This window comes from Brettanomyces bruxellensis, chromosome 9 (assembly GCF_011074885.1).
Source record: "Brettanomyces bruxellensis chromosome 9, complete sequence".
NCBI classification, from domain to species: domain Eukaryota; kingdom Fungi; phylum Ascomycota; class Pichiomycetes; order Pichiales; family Pichiaceae; genus Brettanomyces; species Brettanomyces bruxellensis.
The window spans coordinates 531,936-552,039 of record NC_054690.1 but is presented as its reverse complement, the minus strand read 5'-3'; the positions used below and the strand labels follow the sequence as shown (position 1 = coordinate 552,039).

Genomic DNA, 20,104 nt, shown 5'->3' with positions numbered 1-20,104 from the left:
TATTTTGCACTTTAAATGTTTTATTTGTTGGCACCGAAAATGCAAGGAATAAGCTACTTTCAGCAACAATACGCATTGTAAAAGGTTTTTCCAACACACTCAGAAGAGAAAATGCTTGGCGCGCAGAAATGCAGTTCCTTAATTTCTGCTTCAAATATTCGGTCGGTTCCACCATTTCTAAGCCGAAAATCTTTTGCCGTTTTGCCGGATGATCGCTGCTGTAATTTAATTTTTTTTTTCTCCTTTTTGAACCCATGATCCAAACACAAAAGATACCAAGTGATGCTGCTTACGTAATCAGATATTAAACGCGGCTCATTATCAGTACGATATCTTCAGGTACGACATTTGACTTGGCTTTTTGCGTTAGGGAATACTTTTGGACAATTATTATTAAAGAAAAATTCACAAGAAACAAAAAAATGACATATGAAATGAAAATTTAGCGGCGGAAGGGGGCAGCGAAATGAGTCTAAAACAATAGAACTAGGAAGTAAGGTAGCTAGCTTATCGCGATTAAACAGACAGAGTTTTCGACTGTAGAGTTTCGTCTCTCATACTTCAATTTTCGAAGTGTATTAATTATGACCAAAAACTGGTATTGGAATTGGTTTTACAACCAAATATGAATTGCTTCTGTTAGAAACACCGGCATACGCAACATACCATGCGATAAATGCAGTAATAACGCCAACAACACCACCAGCTTTAGTTGTACTTGCTGACTCAGCGAACGAGCCAATTGCGAGCAACAAAAATGTGTTTCCAAGCATAAAGAATAAACCAAAGAACATCACCGTTGATTTTATAGTAACCAAGCAGAGTCCATAAGTGAATATCATCCATCCAAGAAGGTATAATCCAATAGCTTGGTTCAATTCTGTCTCGGAGGCGTATGCATCAGCAATGTGGAACCAAGGAATAGAAATTGCGGCAAAACTCATCCAGAAACCGGCGTATGATGAGAGTGCAAGAGCGTTAAAAGTATGATCGTTAATCAGCTCCCACATTCCGGCAAGAAGCTGAACTAGACCACCGTAAAAGGCGGCAAGACCTATAACAATGTTAGAGGTCTTTACACTTCTTGCCTGGCAGTTGACCAATGAAAGGACAAAGGTAGTAAGTGCAAAAGCGCTTAATCCCATTGGCCCTGCATTACCGAAATGAATTCTGTGATCATCATAGTTGATATGGTGTGGTTCGTCTTTCACCATTTTTATTTTTTTGCAAACCAGATGCCCTTATTATTCGATGGGGTATACAGGGGGTGTAGTTAGAAGCCTTGAATTGACAATAGGGGTTAGGAGATATAAAAGCACTCGAATCACATACAAATGGTTAAGGAGTAGCATATCCATAACTGCGATGATTCGATTTCAGGCTTTTGGGGGTATTCGATATTTATAGTCCGTTCAGATACTCGGATAGTAAATATTGAAGCGGAAATTGATGAAATGATGGTTAAAAAATTTTTCGACAATGTCTAAGCTTTTCCTGGTTGCGGGAAATAATACAATAGTATTAAGGTTGGCCGTTGGGGCATTGTTCCATAATTCGTATTTTCTCCGACAATGTAAAATATGCTTCTCCGTATAAAAGTTGAAAAGTTTTTTGTGCTTAGTCATTCATTCATTTCTTTATTTCTTTTTTTTCTCCTTCCCGATTATTGGGTAAAATTAGTGTTTAATTCATTACAAGAAATTAATGATTTTTTCAGGGACCACATCACCTCTACCTTACCAATGAATGTCTTTCAGGGCGTCCTAAAAAAAGGAGATTATTATGTCTGATATCGGACCGACAACATATACTTCTAGATCAGCCGATCTACTTTATACGAATGCCAAAAATGGAAAGATATTTCTGTACATCCGTATTTCACTTCGGTCCTGGATTTTTTTTCTTTTTTGTGTGGTCCTGCACGAAAACTAAAATATCATGTATTTAAAAGATAGTGAAGTATACGATAAAAAGGATTCAGACTTACGACTTTCGTAATATGATTATTCTGTTGTTTGACTCCAGTAAAATTAATTTAGCACCTAAAATATAGAATAGTAGTTGATGTTTAAGTGAATTAAGGCTACAGCGCTTCAAGTTAATTTAGAAAAGCAGAAAAGGGATCAGAGCAGTAGAATAATGGAGGTTGGCAAGAATAAATTATTAGAGCGCATATTCTCTAAGATTCTATTGTGAGAAGCATTAAAAATTTATATTTAGTGCATATTTGCACAATGTTGTCTGATGTTATGTCCGAATTCAATGTTTCGTGTAAAGAAGAAAACGAAATTTGGCCTAATCGTATAGTAGCAAAATAAAGCGTCCTTTGATAAACTTTGAATAATTAACTAAATCTCTCCATACTAAATGATTCAAACAAAAATTATGTTTAAAACCTGAGTTGTTCTCAGAATGATTCAAAAATGATTCGATTTTGAAATTTAATTGATATATGATCGTTGAAAGTTGTAGAAATTTTGCCTTGTTTCCTTTTACGAATGCTTTTTCCATTTAAAGTGAAACGCAAAATATCAATGCAATTAACGAAACTAACAATCAAAACAAAAATTTATTACATTAAAAATAGAAGTGAATACAAATCATATTTATAAAGCAGGCATTAATATTGAATCATAAGAGAAGACATAAGATAAAAGAGAAGCAGAGTGGATATAAAATGTGGAAAATGGGAAAGAAACTTAACTTAGGTTGAAAGCAGTCGTTTTTTAAACAACTTCTCCTATGTTCTTCTTTTTCTTTCCAAATTTAGGAAGTTGCCTTCCTTTAACAGTTATATATGAATTCTGCCTGGTGGCTAAACCGGCATATGCATTGTACCACGCAATAAATGCTGTAATCACTCCCAAAACTCCGCCTGCTTTTGTCGCACCGGTGGATTGAATAAATGCACCAATTGTGAGTAACAAGAAAGTGTTTCCTAGCATAAAAAACAAAGCAAAAAACATGACCGTGGATTTGAGCGTGCACGAGCATAGTCCGTACGTGAATAGGGTCCAGCCCAATAAATAAAATCCAATAGCATTCTCCAAATCCACTTCAGATTCGTATGCAGCGGCAATATTAAACCATGGAATAGAAATAGCAGCATAGCTCATCCAGAATCCTCCATATGATGATAATGCAACACCACCGAATGTATTTTCCAACGATAGTTCCCACATTCCTGCTAGTAATTGAATTAGACCACCATAAAAGGCGGCAAGGCCAATAACAATGTTGGGGGTGGAAACGCTTCTTGCTTGACAGTTCACAAGGGAGAGCACAAGAGTTGTCAATGCGAAAGCCGAAAGTCCCAAAGGTGCAGGGTTGGCAAATTTGTGTGTTGCCTCGGGTGCTAAACCTGGTTGCAAAGTACCACCAAACGCATTGCTAAGTTCATCACGAAGATATTTTCTTTTACCTATGTAAACATAGTTAGCGTCACTTCTAACTCTCGTGATCTCCTTTTGGTTGCTACCTTCTGCCAATGTTTCGGCAGGTGGAGAATAATTTCCAATATTATCATCATGGGATAATTGGTTTTCAACATCTTTGGTTTTCGACATACTTTGTTTAATTGGATTTTTTTTCTTTGCGTAACAAATACAACTTTATGAACAAAGATGTGTCAATGGATGAAAATACGCTTTAAAACTCGAATTCAAAAAGGAAAGGTAAAATCCAACTTTTTTAAGGAAGAGCAGCAAGAGAATTCGTGTTGTATTTATACACAACAAATTAAGTCGAATTAAAGTGATGAAGGGGATCTTTTTAGGAAGGGAAAGCATAAAGCTACAAATATTTCCTGATGAGCCAATCTTTGTTTGTTTAGCGCCTAATTTGGGCTTTCCCACTCATGAAGCAAACTTCCAAATACACTTAAATTGTTCAAAAACTATGGTGCACCCCGCAAAAAAAAAGACAAGGGACAACAGAGAATGAACTTATGAGCATACCTATTTATTCGTGGAGAAGCAAATAAACCAAAGCCGAACTGTGCTGTGGTTTCGCTGCAGCGGAACGGAAATAACATCATCTTAACGGGCATTCTAATTTTACTATATAAAGTCTAAAGTTTTAGCCAAGCGGGTCACGGGAAAGTGTCAATTGAAAAACACAATAAAAAATATAGCCTTTGGGTTGAATCTCCACCCTGAAAATTTTGAATGTACCGAACTCCAGGTCTGATAAAAACTACATTGAAATAAGCCGGAACCCGAATTGAACTCCGCAATTTTTCTCTTCCCCACACACTTGTTTTTATTGTATTTTCTCCTATTCAATTTCCTGTTTGGTCTTCAAATCTTACTCCTTCTTTCCGTTCTATGTGTGATATTTTATTTACGCGAAGAATATCGGTTACTAGCATTGTTTTACATAAGCATTCCAGCTATCCCGGGATAGCTATTTTTTTCCCCATGATGAATATATATCTGTTGGCATGGCAAAATCATTTCCACAAATGACTCCACCCAAGCCAAGGTTCCACTAAATTGAAATATCCCCTAAATTTCCCCACCTGCTGAATGCTTTTATTTCGGTATCAATTCCCTCAGTTATTCCCTTTTTTATTTCTTCTCTTCGAGTCCCGAAAATGTCTTTCTCCGCACACCCCTGTAAATGCTGGTGAATAATGGCCTGTTTCGAGACATATTAACACTGTTTGTTGATAACCCACTCCCGTTAGAAGAAGGGGTTCTACTTATAAGAGAAGGTGCGATTTTTTCATCATCTGGGTTCATGGGAGTAGGCGTTGTGTGATGTCTCAATCTTTGAGGAATTGGCGATCCGGAAATTGTACTTCTAGGCATTGGAAGAGGGGGCAGTGTTTGTGCTGGTGATGAAGGGGTTACTCGTTCACGTTTCATGCGTCGTTTTTCGAGTTTAAAAAGGTTTTCCATCATTGGACAGAAGTCAATTAACTCCGTCAGTATATATCTTCGAACCGGAGTTTTCACCCTGTACAGACTAAGAACTTCGAATATTAATCTCAACACAGCCGGCTCCGAGCTGAAGAGCTGCGGGTGTCTCTTTTTGCTTCTGTTTAAGTTGCGGTATGCCTTACCCTGACTGACAAGTACAAGATTCAGATTCTCATAGATTTGATAAATTAGCAAGTAGTCCTGAGGGCACGAGTTACCACTCAAAGGACTTGATGGCTTTCCTGAGGCAGAGCTTGTGTCGATGAAATATTCGGACATGATGTTCTGAAATATGATTGTGGATGATTCTGGAGGGATTTTGAGGAGGGAGCGGTCCTTTCCAAAAACCTTCTTCTCTAAACTTTCCTCATTTTCTCCTTCCAATTCTCGCTTTGATTGAAAGAATCGTTCAAAGTCCTTTGGAAGACAAACCTGTGTACCCCTACCAAGAGATGAATGCACTGTTTTCCAGCCAAGGTCGTCGAGAATTTCGGCCCCTTGATCTGTCCCAGATAAAAGACCAAGCACAAAGTAACAGGTGCCCTTAATTGATGAATTCTTCGTCCTTAGTGCTATGTCGGCAATGTTGTCTGTCAGTCCGGCAGTTTCTAATAACGTTATTCCATATTCGGTGGATCCAATATGGCCAACAGCCCAGAACGCTGCTTTCAACTCAACAAGGCTCGTGGCTAAATCATCACTGTTCGATTCAGCGTAAAATTCCTCCTCTCCATCGTTGTTAAGAATTTCTAAATAACTGACTACAACCCCAACCAATGTTGTAAATGTTCCTGTGTTTTCAAGCAGTCTGATACCTTCCACCGTTTTAGAAACTGATCCAAAGAAGTGATACGGTATCCGGCATGCTTCACCACTTGTGTCCATTAATCTTCGAGCAATGAATGCCTCAACCTCTGCGACATAAACTTTATTTTTCACCTCTGTCCATGCCTCCATTTCTGTCTCAACGAAGTTCAACTGACTCTGCAAGTACTGAAATCCGACCGGAGTCGAAAAGATAGCTTCCATCAACTGCTGACCATTTCTTCCCAGGCCATCCAATGACGGCCGGTACGAGATCAACATGTTAATGCTTTCTTCATCTTTTGCAAATTTTGTCAATGCTCTAATTGCCTCATTGCAAACCTTCTCTTCCGTATCACAGAGTTGATCGACAAGAGTTCGGCACGCGAAGTTAGAATCACCTTCTCCCCGATTCAAAATCTTCCCCAGTATTTGAGTTGCTTGAATTCGGCATGGCACACTTCCAGTACTGGCAACCTTATCCAAAAGCACTCTGCTGTGTCCTGGCATGCCATATTGCAACTCCTTCAAAAGAATTCTCACCAAATCCTCTCGGCCTGTACTAGCATCTGTTATGTGGTACATCATATCAAACATCCACCACTGTTCCATCATCTTGATTCCATTAGTATCCCCGGAAAGGATGCCAATAAATTTGAAGAATGATGAACTCAATGTAGTCTCGAGTTTCCTGTTCGAGAAAAGGGCTTCGTTCGCCGTAATTCCACTATACGGATCAATCTGTGCCAAACATTCTGCAATTTGAGGAAGCAACTTATTGTGGCTGAGATACTGTACTCCAGCGGCATTTGAAAGAAGGCTTCTAAAAATTTCACATCCTGCTTCAACATACCGCTGATTGTATGCGGTACGCTTTAGGGCTGAAAACCTGTATTTGAATGGCCTGAAAAATGAAAGTAGACGCTTGTAAAACTTGGTGGTCTTAACCACTTCGTCAAACAACTTGGCATTACGAAGTGGAGCTTTCATCATCAGAGTTATCAGGGCCCAGTCCCATTTTTGAAAATTCTTCGTATCTAGAACATGTGATTTTATTATCAGCATTCTTATATCAAGATTGCTAAATCTCTTCTGAAATTCCAGCTGCATGTGGCTCTGTGTGATAACATTCCATGTTTCAAGATCCTTACAATTAGTAAATGAGAGAAGTTTCACAGCCGATGTCGGCACAACTTCCGATCTCAAACGGGAAAGCGTTTTTTGCCTGAATGAGCTTGGAATATTTCCTCTACGATGATATTTCCTTATACTTGCCTCAAGAAGTTCATTCAATCGAAAAGAGGGTGATACACTAAATTCAAGTTCTTTCGGTATAAGGTTCATCTGTAAATATGTCATCTCACTCATTAGAAAAACGATTTTCTTGCTGAGCTTCAAGTCTTTGGTCTCGTTAAATTGCTCTGTAAGTCTATCCCAAAGTCCACATCTAAAGCTTAAATAAATTAAAAGTGATGTGAAATGGCTAACTAATGGGACGTCTTTTTCATAGAGATCCTTTGAAATGTATGTTGCCTTTGGATGTGCGATCATTATTGTACGTGGAAGCCTCATCACAGAACTATTGCTAGTTAAATATCCTCCATCCATGGCAATCCATGGAAAATGCCTGATGCGAAATATATCAAAGAAGATATGAAGAATAATCACTTTTATGGCAGGTGCATCAACCGTCAAACAGTCCACAAGTTGTCTTAAGGATGAAAAGTTATCCTTTGAAAAGGCAATAATTCCAGGCCATGTTTTTAAAGTGCACGTTATCGCGTATGCTAGTAGTTGTAAACGCTCGATCTTGACTCTGACAATACTCATAAACGGAGATATCAGCTTCTGAATGAATTGCTCTTCAAGAACGAATTTTCTAGAGGATGGCAGTTCTAGTAGTTTTAATAACGCTGTAATACAAAGAGGTGTAATCGAACTTGATCCTTCCACTACTGCTTGAACAAGAAGTCTAATTCCTTGACCTTTGTAGGCAATTTCCGGATAAAGAACAGAGATTTCACATATAGTCTCAAGTGCAAGATTTCTTAAAGGATCCTCTGGCGTTTCCGCTACTGCCACAATGGCATTGACGGTACCTAAATCCAAAAGTTCCGTTCCACCTTCGGTATCAATAAATTGTCGTACTAATTTTAGAGCTTCGAGACGTTCGACCGTATTTTTCACATCTTTAGCAAGCGAATAGACAATAAAAAACTGGAGGTTTAAGCACCTGAAAAAGCGAAAGGATCCATGGCCATGTATCACACTGCGTAAGAGCCGGTATCCACTTGCTACCACAAGCTGGTTTTCCTTCAATAGAAGGTTTTGGAGCTTGTTAACTAGAGTCTGTAGAACTAAGTCTTGTCTCAGATGCTTGTGCTTTCCAAGCAAAGTCACTAACTCGTTCGAGCTTTTCACCAATAATTTGTCGGGATAATCTTTGTCTCCAATTCTATGTAACATTTCTGTTAACACCCATGATGGGCTTCTGCTTGATTCCGCTTCTTCCGATCCATCGTCTGATAAAATGTTATCAGTTTCGGCCTGTCCATCAAGTTCCCCTTCATCGAGGGTTTGAAATGAATTGGAATGTAAAAATGCTATATTTCTCTTTTCAGAGATCACATTAGACGGTAACGTTTGACTTCTTTTTCTTTTGGCGGACAATTGCCTTATAATATGTGGTTTTTCCTTTTTTGAACCAGTGTTTTCCTCTTCTTCTCCTGGAGCTTGTTCTTGCTTATCATTGATAGTGTCATTATTCACAACATTTCCTGTAACTTCTCCGGATGATATATCACCGGATATATCATTGTTATTTGCCTCTTGATCCAAATCCGATCCTAGTGATTCCATATCATTCCTATCCAAGCTTGACTCTATTATCACATTATCATCTGTGTTGACTCGAACTTTTTTGACAGGCAATGCATGCTCCCTGTTGAACTTATCCTGATCATCTCTAAGGGAATATGCAGAATTATTCACTGAAGGCATTATTCTTGTATATATGCCATACTCTTTCTCTCACATGATATTACTTTCTGATAAGAAATAATGTTCAAGGGAGTGGGGCTGGTTCGCAGAAAATTGATGATCAGTCACTACTCGGGTTTATGCTTTTTTTTTTCTGCCGGACCGCGAAAGCATGCTGTAGAAAATTGTGATCACTCATTCTGTGTGCGAATTTATAACATTGAACTTTCTCTCTTTTGACTGCTTCAACACTAAAGAACATTGTATTTTTTATCTACGCATGACATCGAAGCCTCAATAAAATATCTAAGTGTTTATTATACAACCTTTATTATATAGTCTTCCGAAAAACTAGTAGTCGGTCTCCTTCATTATTTCAGTGCAATATTTTTGAGTACTGATTCTCCGCCTTCACAATCATTTTCTGAAGATTAACAATAATCATTTGATGGGTAAGTTTTGGGAACTTGTCCCTATGTAGACCAAACCATTCTAGTGGAGGAGTAGCATTACCCAAGTCTCTTAACTGTGGAGTCTCGATGTGTGGTGCTTCTGTTGCCAAATATTCATACTTCTTATCCCGCTCCACATCCTTTAGACGATCCTCAATATTCACCGTTTCTAGTAAAGATTCCTTATAGTTATCCTCAACATTGTCTCCCATTTCATCATATTCCAAAATTCTTAGGGCCTGTAGTCGAGTCTTTAAAGCATTAGCATGCGTATACCACATCTGTCTAATGAAATAGACAGAGCCTAAATTCCACCTGACATCAATCTTATTTCCAAACGCAAGATTGTACGTGTACTGCACCAAGTTGTTTTCGAACGACTCCATTGTGTGCTCTATGATTTCCAATGAAGGCAAAGAAATAATGTTTCCCCCAGAAGTTTTGCCGGCAAGATCAATGTAATGGTGAAGATCTTGGTCAAAAATATCTTCCTTCATTTTATGCTTGTATGTTGAAAGAGATATAACACTATTCTTCAATCTGAGCACCAAAAGATTCTTGAGACCTTCAATACTATCTTGAGAAAACTTGACTTCGGTATATCCGAGATGCACAACTAATGCTTGAGTATCTGTCAAGCTACTTGGGCAAACTTGAATAACGGTAGTTCCAACATTCAAATCAAGTTCAGTACGAAGCTGTTGGATAACACCAAGAAATGCTTCAGAAATCGTTTTCCTCTTTTTAGACAACCTCACCCTAGATCCTAAATCTGTCATATCATCATCATCGTTCAATACCTGATGATACGAAATATGAATCTCCTGACGGATTCTTAATCCAATGGTATATATATCAACCAAGCTGGAAGCAGCCAAAGCAGTTGTAAATATCTTCAAATTTCCTGCGGAAGCACTGGCGGCTAACGTATCCGAAGCATTGTTCGTGTGTCTGTTCAGCACACCCAATTTCAAATCCCCAATTTCAACAACAAGAAATGGATGATAATCCAAAGACACCCCTGCTTCTATTGTTGAAATGCCAATCGAAGTCATAACTAAAGGAACATCCAAAGCAATGCCATCTTTCTTCCAAGATATTACAGACGCAGCTCTTAACTGATTTATCGTCAGTTTACCACCAAGCCTACCTTTAGATTCAAGATAGATCTTTCCCAACTCCGCACGCGCATTCTGATCCCAATTCATTTCCTTCTTCGATACTGCCCAAGTGTCCTCAATATGACCCTTGAAAGTACCTAATGATGTCCCAAATCTGAGTTCTAGCTCAATCTTTTTCGCAACAAAGACCAACATCCATGGGAATGCCGAAGTGGATGAAACTTCACGGAGCATTTCTGCAAACTTTTTCCTGCTTTCTGTAGAAGCGTCATGCTTTTGTCGTCCGCTATCTGCCCGATAGTAGGTACCAGGAATCCAAAGATCCCTAAACACGTCCAAATCTTGTCTTTGCTGCATGTTAACTAATGCTGATATTTTATTGACACACAACACAGGAAAGAAGTTTCTTTTCCCTTCTTCAACATCAAGAGACATGTTCAAAGTAATTCCCCTGAAGAAGAGCTTGGTACTAGCCTCCTTGGAGTATGCATGCCTAATTTCAGCGCTAAGGTTCTCAATGAATATCAATCCGGAGTAAGTCTTATCACTACTTATAACTGAATGAATTTCATTCGTGGAGATTTCAGCGGCAACGTTAGCTCTTGGATTACAAGTCAAAATTAGTCTCTGGGGCTCAATTTTGAGAGTGAATTCAAACTGAATGCTTTTCAGTATTTTATGCCATTGGGATAACGAGCCGGAGATATTGTCATTATTCGGTCTCAAGTTAATCTGCCTTGCATCAGTTCTCATGAAGTCTCGGCAGGAATCAACAATGCTAGTCAATATTGGAACGCATGTATACGTAAGTTGGTTATCTGTATGCGAAATATCAACTGATACAAACACTTGGTGTCTATCTGTTGGCGTCAATTTCCTTTTCCACTCCAGCATTGTCGACAATCCTGGTGCTTGAACACTAAACTTTGGTATCTCATTACCAATTTTGAGATTTGGATCAACAATAGAGAATTTAGCTCCATTAAATTTAAGAACGCAGTTCAAATTGCTGATTCCAAATAACCCTTTAGTCACCTTCTGAATCGATTCATTTCTGTCGATTTTTGTTTCACCATTTGAACTGAAGGAGAGGCGACGTCGCACCTCCTTAAATTCCCTTTGAAGTTGTGATATCGATCTTCCAAGGGGTTTCGCAACTAAAAATACCGTTGTCTGTAAACTAAAGTCCACAACATCACCATCAACTTTAATTTGCAAGCACTTATTATCACCCTCGTCGGCAATTCCATAAACCAAATTAAACATGGGAAAGAAAACACGATTCTTGCTGTCTCTTTCAGATTTCATTGGATAGAAGTCCGATGGCTTTCTACCATGCGCAAATGATACATACAGACCGGATGCAGACATTTTTCCAGCACCTTTTGCACAGATGATCTCTGAGCTTTCAAATCCAATGATCACACCCGGTTGTGAATAATCAAATGTATAGTAACCATCATCACTATCAAAAAGCCAGCCTATACAAAGATTTTGTGCCTTAATTTTAATTGCAAAGAAACTTAAAATGGTTCGAAGAACCGGCAAATCAAACTTGTCACTTTTCTCAGCGATGGGCTGAACTGGAATAATTTGTTTGGTCTGGAATAGTGAGAGAACCTTTTTAAATGTGTCTATCATCCGCTTTGATATGACTGGAGTGAGAGCAATTCTAAAGAAGTCACTAGACACAACTAAACGTTGTAACTTACCAATCGACAGAGGAAGGTTAATTACATCAATAGATAAATGAGAATGGAACACCAAATATCTTTGATTTCCAGATTTATCCGAAGAAATAGAAATTCTGCTAGAAGGCATTTTTAGAGTTCCGCACGGTTTAACACCTGGTACACCACAATCCATAGCATTAACAAGTAAAAGGACATTTGATGAATCAATGCCGAATTGATTTCCATTTGCTCTAAGCATAATTCCCATTGCGTTACAGCCAAGTGAAAACAAAATATGAATTTTTTTCATAATCTTTGGGAATTTGGACTGCTTACGTTGGGATCCCATATTCTGAGGCGTACTTATAGCTGGCTCTGTTGAAGTCGGCCGTATCCGAGCAGATAGTTGCTGAAATTTGCTAATAATCCTTTCCACATCGCATTTGGCTATTCTTAAATCCCAGCGAGCTTGCTCTATAATATCCAGTAAATCGGCCTGCGACATTTGAACACGTCCATTGCCAACAGACATCTTGCAAAATGCATCGTACTCCTCCTCATTTCTTGGACGTACTGATAAAATACCAGTAGTCTTATCCAAAAAGCAATATAGATATTGGTAGTCTCCTTCTTTTCTCCTAGATGTGAGTGACGACAAGATACGATATATGCTAAATGTATTCACCAGCTTCTTCTCTTTGGCCGATGCATCAAGTTGAATGTCACTAATTGTAACAGCATACTCTAGTAATGAAAGTAGGCGAAATTTTAATGTAAGTTTGTCATAATGAATTGAAACTGCAAAAGATCCCTTTAATGGTATATTATAGCGCTCTTTTGATCTCACAGTTTGCTTCTTCCTTGCTATGAGCTTCCAAAATGATTCAATAACTGGATATTCTGTTTTCATGAAGTTATCTATAGCACTTATCAATCTTTCCGTACCTGGAAGGCACAAGACAGAAATATCACCATTGCTTATGCTTAATGTTCTTGTGCCGGATATCACATCACCAATAATGGAAAATGTAGCATTGTGTGATTTGCAATTAGCTTTCACTATTTGACTGTTACCACTTAGTAAGGCGCCCTCTAAAGTATCAATACTATGATGCATAGTAAGAGCTTCCAATTGATCTCCTTTTATAGCCAAAGCAGTCACTATGATTTTATTTCCTCTTACCGTAAAAGCAGTTTCATTTAAAACAGATTCAAGGCTAAATTCATTGACAGACATCCTAACTGTAGTTAAAATTGTTCTCGTTTCACTTGAATGTGTGACTTTACTGGTATTGGCCGTGTCCTTTTTCTTCTTGACATTTTGCAAGTAGTCTATCAAGTCAGCACCTGTGGAGACAAACAACTGTGCAGAATGAATAATTTCTCTTAGTTTTGCATTCGCTGAGTGTATCTCAATATTAACGTCCCGGCAAGAATCAACATTTCCAGAGATTAGTTCGCTAATATTTTCTTTTAACGCATCGGCCTTCTCCCCATCCTTAACGCTAATCCGAATATCATCAATAGAAAATCGACCCTTTACGGTATATAACATAAAATCAAAACGCTCTAGAATTCCAATCAGTGACATCTTTTTTGAAATCTTTCTCACCTTATCAAGAAGAAATGCGTGCTTTAAAATATAACTGTCCTGGATATTCTGAGATTCCCACTGTCTCCAATTAAGGAAAATTCTAAACACATCATCTGGACCACCAGAAGGAACCTCCCAATCTTTGGCTTTAAATAGGGCATTGGCTTTGCGATGCCATGATTCAGGAAGATTTTTCATGACGTGTCTAAGTCTGGTCATAATTCTCCAACTATTGTGAAGCCTAGTGTGTTTATTAGAAAATCTTGTAATGTAAGATGGTTTCGTGATACAAGGAGGATCGTGAACAATTTTATATTTCACACCGGCCATCGAAACTTGATAAACAAATTCCATTACAGCGCTTTCTTTACTCTCTTCGTTTTCTTTCATAACATTCCTGAGTCCTGAAACCCCTTGTAGTAACTTATCAACTTCAGTTAGCACCCACACAATGTCTTCAGGTGATAATAACAATTTGAAATCACCGATATGGGGATTTAAAATTGTAGACGATTTTGAACTGGTCATTTGTACACCAACATTTGACACACTCGCATGTAATGATTCTTTGGATTGTTCCTTAATCCCTTTAAGACGCATACCACCTGATCTAAAATCGAGATTTATTATCTTTTCGGATTCTGAATCATCTGACTCTGAGTATTGCGAAAACCTCAAGAATATATTTTGTATATCAAATTTGAAATTGCCACTGTCTTCCATGCACAAAGAAATGTAGGGACAAACTAATGCAACTTTCATGGAAAAAGGTAACCGAGTCTTTTGTAAGTACATAAACACGTCAACCTGGATTGAATCGGTCACCCTATAAATGCTGAGGTTTAAAGAGTTGGAAAGTATGCTGCATAGAGCATCAAGCAATTGCAACTTAAAAGCTGCATCCACCCTTCCTAATTTAATTATGAAATCTTCATATTTGCAAAGTTCATCTGAATTTTGATCACTTTCTAAATTAATACTCGGAATCGCATGATGGCCAAAAGAATCATCATCCTTATTACCATAGCTATCGGCCAATTTATTCCTAAGTTTTTGTGGATATTCACGAACAATATTGTCTATGGTGCTCTCCAAATATGGCTCTGGTGCGTCTGGAAGATCAATGCTAGGAATGATATTCATATAAGCCTTTCTATACTGCCTATTTCGATAACTTTCGGGAAGAAGAAATGGACATCTATGAAAAGGACCATCATTTGCATGAACATGTTCTATTTGAGCTTCCCGTCTTTCCGTTGCTTGTCGCTTTTTTCCAAAATTGGTCAACTTCAAAGATGTCTTAAGATTGAAAATTCTTTCGGCATTGTGATAGCAATTAATGGTGATATTACGTATATCCACGTCCATCCTATCACTAAATTTGTCCACCATCTGATCAGATAAGGTAAGATTAACTGGAGTAAGATTAATGTTAAAGGCATAATCTGATTCCTGAAGTTTTATTTTGACGGAAGGTGCGGTAAAACTTAAATTCATGATATTCATAATCTCTTGCTCGGGCATTTGTAAGGAATTCTCCACATCAGTGTAGCCAAATCCAGCACAAACCAAAGACTGTACTAAAGCTGTCATAAATTGAATCCCAGAGTCAATAACAATTGGACCTAAATCGAATGTCCATCTACAAAAATATGAGAAATTTTCCGGTGGAAGACCAAACATCCGATGTCCATGTATCGCCAATCGATCGAGTTCTAGGTCATGCTTTATTGGCTTCTTAAGTTTGATATTGTCAAATATATTGGTATGGCCTACCATATCAACGTATTCAATGAAAGCATGAGGAACGTTGGCCTGAATATCCATGTAGTAGTCATTAATCCGAATATCAATATCCAACTTTTTGAAGTGGCCGGCAATCATAGATCCACAGTCATATAGATGAACCGGTAAAATCGCACAACCGTTCCTAACGCAAAATGAGAAGAAAAAGTCACGATCATTTTTCATTCGTGTCTTTTCCGGTTGCTTTTCCCGAAGGTGCAATGGGTTGCCTCTATTCTTTATAACTTCACTTGTAAATTCGGCCATGGTTCTGAATTTTATATCATCACCGAAGTAATTCTCCTTTAGGAACAAGAAATACTTGATAACAAATCCATAACATTCTAATGTTGTGTCCTCGCATATACAGTTCACAATTATTGTATCGATAGCATCTACCTCTATGTTTGAGTAATACATGTAAGAGCCGGTTAGCTTGAAGTTAAACGACTTGCCAATCATAGGAGTATCCATGAAGTTTGCAATTGTGTTCCAAGGAGGTGGTTCTAACGAAAGCACAAAGTAATTTGTCGAAAGCTCGTAGGAAACCTCTGTGGATTTTCTATACACAGTTTCCAATGGGATATCAATCTTAAGAAGAAGTTCTTCTCCACTGGTTGCGAAGTAAGTATTATTTGAATGATCAAGAGGATTATCTATCACGTTTCTCTCGTTGATATTGAAGAACAACTTATAATCATCGACGGTCCAATTGATGCGATAAACAAATGGTCTGAAAACTTCATAAGGTATAGGATCACCAGAGCTGAAGTCAGTGAACAAATCGGCAAGAAGAGAAAAGTGTTCCCGAAGAATGTAAAGTTCAGCAGCTGTCGATCTCATATCAAAAGTCCATATTGCCTCACCATTCCATTCCAACGGATATCCTATGGAGGCATCAACGAAATGCTTTGCGGCTTTGAACAATATATCATGGTTGACGCTTGTCGATATTTCAACATCGTTTAGACTGATTTTAAGGTGATTATCATACCCAGCTTCCTCCTCAGGAATGTATGATGTCGATATCCAGATGGATGTATCCTTCAAAAATTTAAGTTCGATCCATCCAAATGGACGAACATTTGCTGTTGCAGCTGTTTCCTTTTGATATACTTCATCTTTACTTGGTTCTCTATGTGGTATCTGTAATGTAGCTTCATCTTCAAACTCTACGTTGATCACAAAATCCGTATACTGCCTCCTCATTCCAGTACAGAGTTTCTTAAATGGCTCGCTGTCCCTGCATATCTGGGGAAAAATCAACTTCTGAATTGGTCCCCTTTGTTTATCAGCCCAAGGACCATAATGCATACTTGCTCCAAATATACTGATATCCAAGCCTGTCTGTGGTGCGTCACAACCGTTACCAATATTAGGTCCAGTGACTGGATTTGATGTTATCTGAACGGGTGGAACAAGCCCTGGAGAATCGTAATAATATTTAATTTTCGTCCTCGTGCTTTCAAATATGTTTGTGCATCTCGCATACTCACCAAAATACTGTTGGTTCAATTTATCGTTGTTCTGCTTTGTGCTTGTATCCTCACCAGCTATCCTAGTTGATGAGGTCAAATCTGCATCGCTCTTTTCTGTCAAATATCTGGCCAAGCCGTACCATTTGTCATCATCTTTCTCTTTACTGGCAGAACCAAACGCGGTACTTTCCTCACTAAAATCGGTAGCTGGGTTCTGATGAGACTTTTTGCTTCCTAATGGCAGGCAAAAGAATGCGACACTGCCAATACAGAATAGAACATATACAATTCTGTCTGCTATACCTGAGAAGAACTTCCATAACGAAAATTTATGTTCCGTATTCCGCACAACAAATCTATTTATTTCATCATCTAGCTTTTCAATGCTTTTAAACGTCACGTTTGGTCTTAAATCAATCTTGAAATCCGAACAGTCCACATCAAAATTTGAGCGGTAATAATCAAGATTTGATGCGGGCTCAGAAGCATCAATTGTTCCCTTCATAGTCGAGCAAAGCGCAACAAGTAATGATGGTGTGGTCTCGTTTCCAATAATCACAGATCCCTTTTCAACCTCAACGTCCAAAGGAAGAATGTCTAAAAAGGTGGAGTCAACTATTTCCTCCTGCTCTATAGCAGTTTTCACCCTGTATAAAGATGCCTCGTCTAGATTTGAAGATTTTACATTATGGTACGATTGTGTGGAGTGAGCATTTGAAATATTGTCATCGGTCAAAATAGAGTCTAAAGAACCAGATAACGAATTTGAATTTCCAGGCCTCTGGTTTGCTTCTGAGTATTCCGAATATTCATGATTGGATTCATTCGTTTTGTCCTCCTTTAATTTTTCCGTTATTATGTCATAGGCACCTGTCCTATTGTAAAGAAACACTTCCAATCCCATTACAGATAAAAAGTTACGAGCCGATAGTCCGGCGTTTATCGCACTCTTCTGATGCTGCTGCTCTAATAGAAGTTTGGTCTTCCTTGTATGAAGAAGCCAGTATCTCCATGTAAAAGTACCCTGATGCATTAAATACATCTGATTCCTGGTGATAATAATCAAGTTCTTGAAAAAAATACGGCCACCAAGAAATGAAACCTTTAAAGATTGAACTTGTACTCGTATTCGGTATTTCCTCCATAGTATAGGTCTTAATAAAAATGATATGACGATGCCAACAATACGGTTGAAGTAGAATGCAAATAATGTTGCGGAAAGCAAGGCCACTATCCAATATATTAGAAACGCCCAGTTTAAGTTTACTGTGGAGTTCACAGCCCTTGCATAGAAAGTTGATGAAACATCCATCTCGGATGTACTGAGCAAAACACAAACTTCAAAAGAGTAATGCTTTAATTCTGACGCTACTCAGCTTATCACAGAGTCAATTTCTGGTATGTCTCTTATATTTCTGACAAGGCAGAGTCTGCTATTTAAATTTAGTCTTTTCGATTCTGAATGATTCTCCTTAAATATTGATATTCCTCCTTCGTGTATCGCTGTTCCGTGTTTAAATGAAAAATGCAAGGAAAGCTGAACAAAGCACACAGCCTCAGTTAAACGATCGTCGCGGCAGTAACAACACTGGTGCCGAGTATTTCGATGTAAGGATGTAAAAACGTATGATTAATCTGTTGACGGCCTTACGTTCTTTTTTTCCCCCCCCCCCCCCTGGTGGCAAGAGTTATGAAAAAAAAAAGGGATGTGGAATATATGAATGAAAGCTTTGCGATGACAATACAATTCGCCTTGTTGCCTCCGCATCTATCACTTTATATAAGATTGTTTTAATTCAAAGGTGGAATATTTGTTGGCGTATCTTTTCTCCAAATACCGGAATTCATAACTTTTTGGCACTGAAGTCATCCGTTCGAGTTTGAAGATATACTACATAGAATCGAAAAGGAAAGAAATTGCACTATGTCCTTTGATGCACCTCTTAAGGCAGAGAAGGATTTTTCGGAAACCCTAGATGAACAATTTCCACAGATTGATACGCTTGCAACAGATGACTATAGGGCTGCTGTCGAGAAGTTGCTTCTTTTAGAGAAGCAAACCAGGCAAGCATCAGATTTGGCATCGTCAAAAAGAATCATGGTGAAGTTGGCAGACTTGTTGGCGGAAAAGAAGGATTGGGATCTCACAAAGGAGAATATTATCTCTCTTTCGAAAAAGCATGCACAATTAAAAGACTCAATCAGAGTTTTAATCCAACAGGTTATCAAACATTTGGATGAGATTGAGGATTTGGATACTGAGATCGATGTTATCGAAACCATTAGGATGGTTACTGAAAACAAGATATTTGTTGAACTTGAGAGAGCTAGAGTGACAAAAACTTTGAGTGATATATTGTTAAACCAGAAGCATGATCTCGATAAAGCTTGTGAAGTTCTCTGCGACCTTCAAGTTGAAACATATGGATCTATGGAGTTGAAAGAGAGAATACAGTTCATTGAAGATCAGATGCACTTGTCGAATTTGAAAGGCGATTACCAGTTTTCCGATATTTTGTCCAGAAAGATTTTGATCAGAACCCTGGAATCGTATGCCGACTTAAAATTACGGTATTACCAGCTTATGATCGAGATTAATACACATGCTAACGACTATATCAATGTGGTGAAGAACAATCTTGCTATCTATCATATTCCAAAAATCGAAGGTGATAAAAAGGAGGCATTGAAATATTTGAAGCAGGCGACATACTTTGTTATTTTAGCACCTTACACGCCTCTGCAAAATGACTTGATCTCACGCATAAAGCTAGACAAGAACTTGAATAAACTTCCACTTTGCAAGGACATCGTGAAAGTCCTTACCACTCGTGAAATTATAAACTGGTCAGATTTCGAGCAAAAATACGGCCCAGAGCTTTCAAAAGAGACCGCTTATGACCAATCCACAGAAGATGGTAAGAAGCATTATTCGGATCTTAAGAAGAGAACCATCGAGTACAATTTGCGTGTCATATCTGGATTCTACTCCAGTATAATGCTCAACAGATTATGTGGCTTACTTCAACTTGATCAACCTTCTGTTGAAAATGTCATCATTGAATTGGTCAACTCTAGTGTTCTATATGCGAAGATTAACAGGCCAGCTGGAATTGTTAGTTTCATCAAACCAAAGGGGGAGAATGAATTGCTCAATGAATGGAGCTTCAACATTGATACTCTACTAGAAGACATCAAGACAATAGAACATCTTATCGGTAAAGAGGAGATGTTGCATGGTGCAGCTGCTTAATTTAATATATAGCGGCATTCCATTGCATTATTGGATAAATACA

At 38.2% G+C, this 20,104-nt stretch overlaps 5 protein-coding genes across 5 annotated transcripts; 1 reads left to right on the top strand and 4 right to left on the bottom strand.

The window, feature by feature from the left end:
- Nucleotides 1–578: 578 nt before the first annotated feature.
- On the bottom strand, nucleotides 579–1,214 carry ADY2_2 (Accumulation of DYads; the record flags this gene model as incomplete). The annotated part of the gene is made up of 1 exon (XM_041280657.1): nucleotides 579–1,214. One exon carries the CDS (start codon nucleotides 1,212–1,214, stop codon nucleotides 579–581), a length of 636 nt encoding a protein of 211 aa, XP_041138448.1.
- A 1,512-nt stretch (nucleotides 1,215–2,726) lies between these two features.
- On the bottom strand, nucleotides 2,727–3,566 carry ADY2_1 (Accumulation of DYads; the record flags this gene model as incomplete). The annotated part of the gene is made up of 1 exon (XM_041280656.1): nucleotides 2,727–3,566. One exon carries the CDS (start codon nucleotides 3,564–3,566, stop codon nucleotides 2,727–2,729), a length of 840 nt encoding a protein of 279 aa, XP_041138447.1.
- A 1,002-nt stretch (nucleotides 3,567–4,568) lies between these two features.
- On the bottom strand, nucleotides 4,569–8,726 carry BRETT_002117 (uncharacterized protein; the record flags this gene model as incomplete). The annotated part of the gene is made up of 1 exon (XM_041280655.1): nucleotides 4,569–8,726. One exon carries the CDS (start codon nucleotides 8,724–8,726, stop codon nucleotides 4,569–4,571), a length of 4,158 nt encoding a protein of 1,385 aa, XP_041138446.1.
- A 355-nt stretch (nucleotides 8,727–9,081) lies between these two features.
- BRETT_002116 (uncharacterized protein) lies at nucleotides 9,082–18,120 on the bottom strand (the record flags this gene model as incomplete). The annotated part of the gene is made up of 1 exon (XM_041280654.1): nucleotides 9,082–18,120. One exon carries the CDS (start codon nucleotides 18,118–18,120, stop codon nucleotides 9,082–9,084), a length of 9,039 nt encoding a protein of 3,012 aa, XP_041138445.1.
- Nucleotides 18,121–18,732: 612 nt separating this feature from the next.
- On the top strand, nucleotides 18,733–20,061 carry BRETT_002115 (uncharacterized protein; the record flags this gene model as incomplete). Its single annotated transcript, XM_041280653.1, has 1 exon — nucleotides 18,733–20,061. One exon carries the CDS (start codon nucleotides 18,733–18,735, stop codon nucleotides 20,059–20,061), a length of 1,329 nt encoding a protein of 442 aa, XP_041138444.1.
- Between the last annotated feature and the right edge of the window lie 43 nt (nucleotides 20,062–20,104).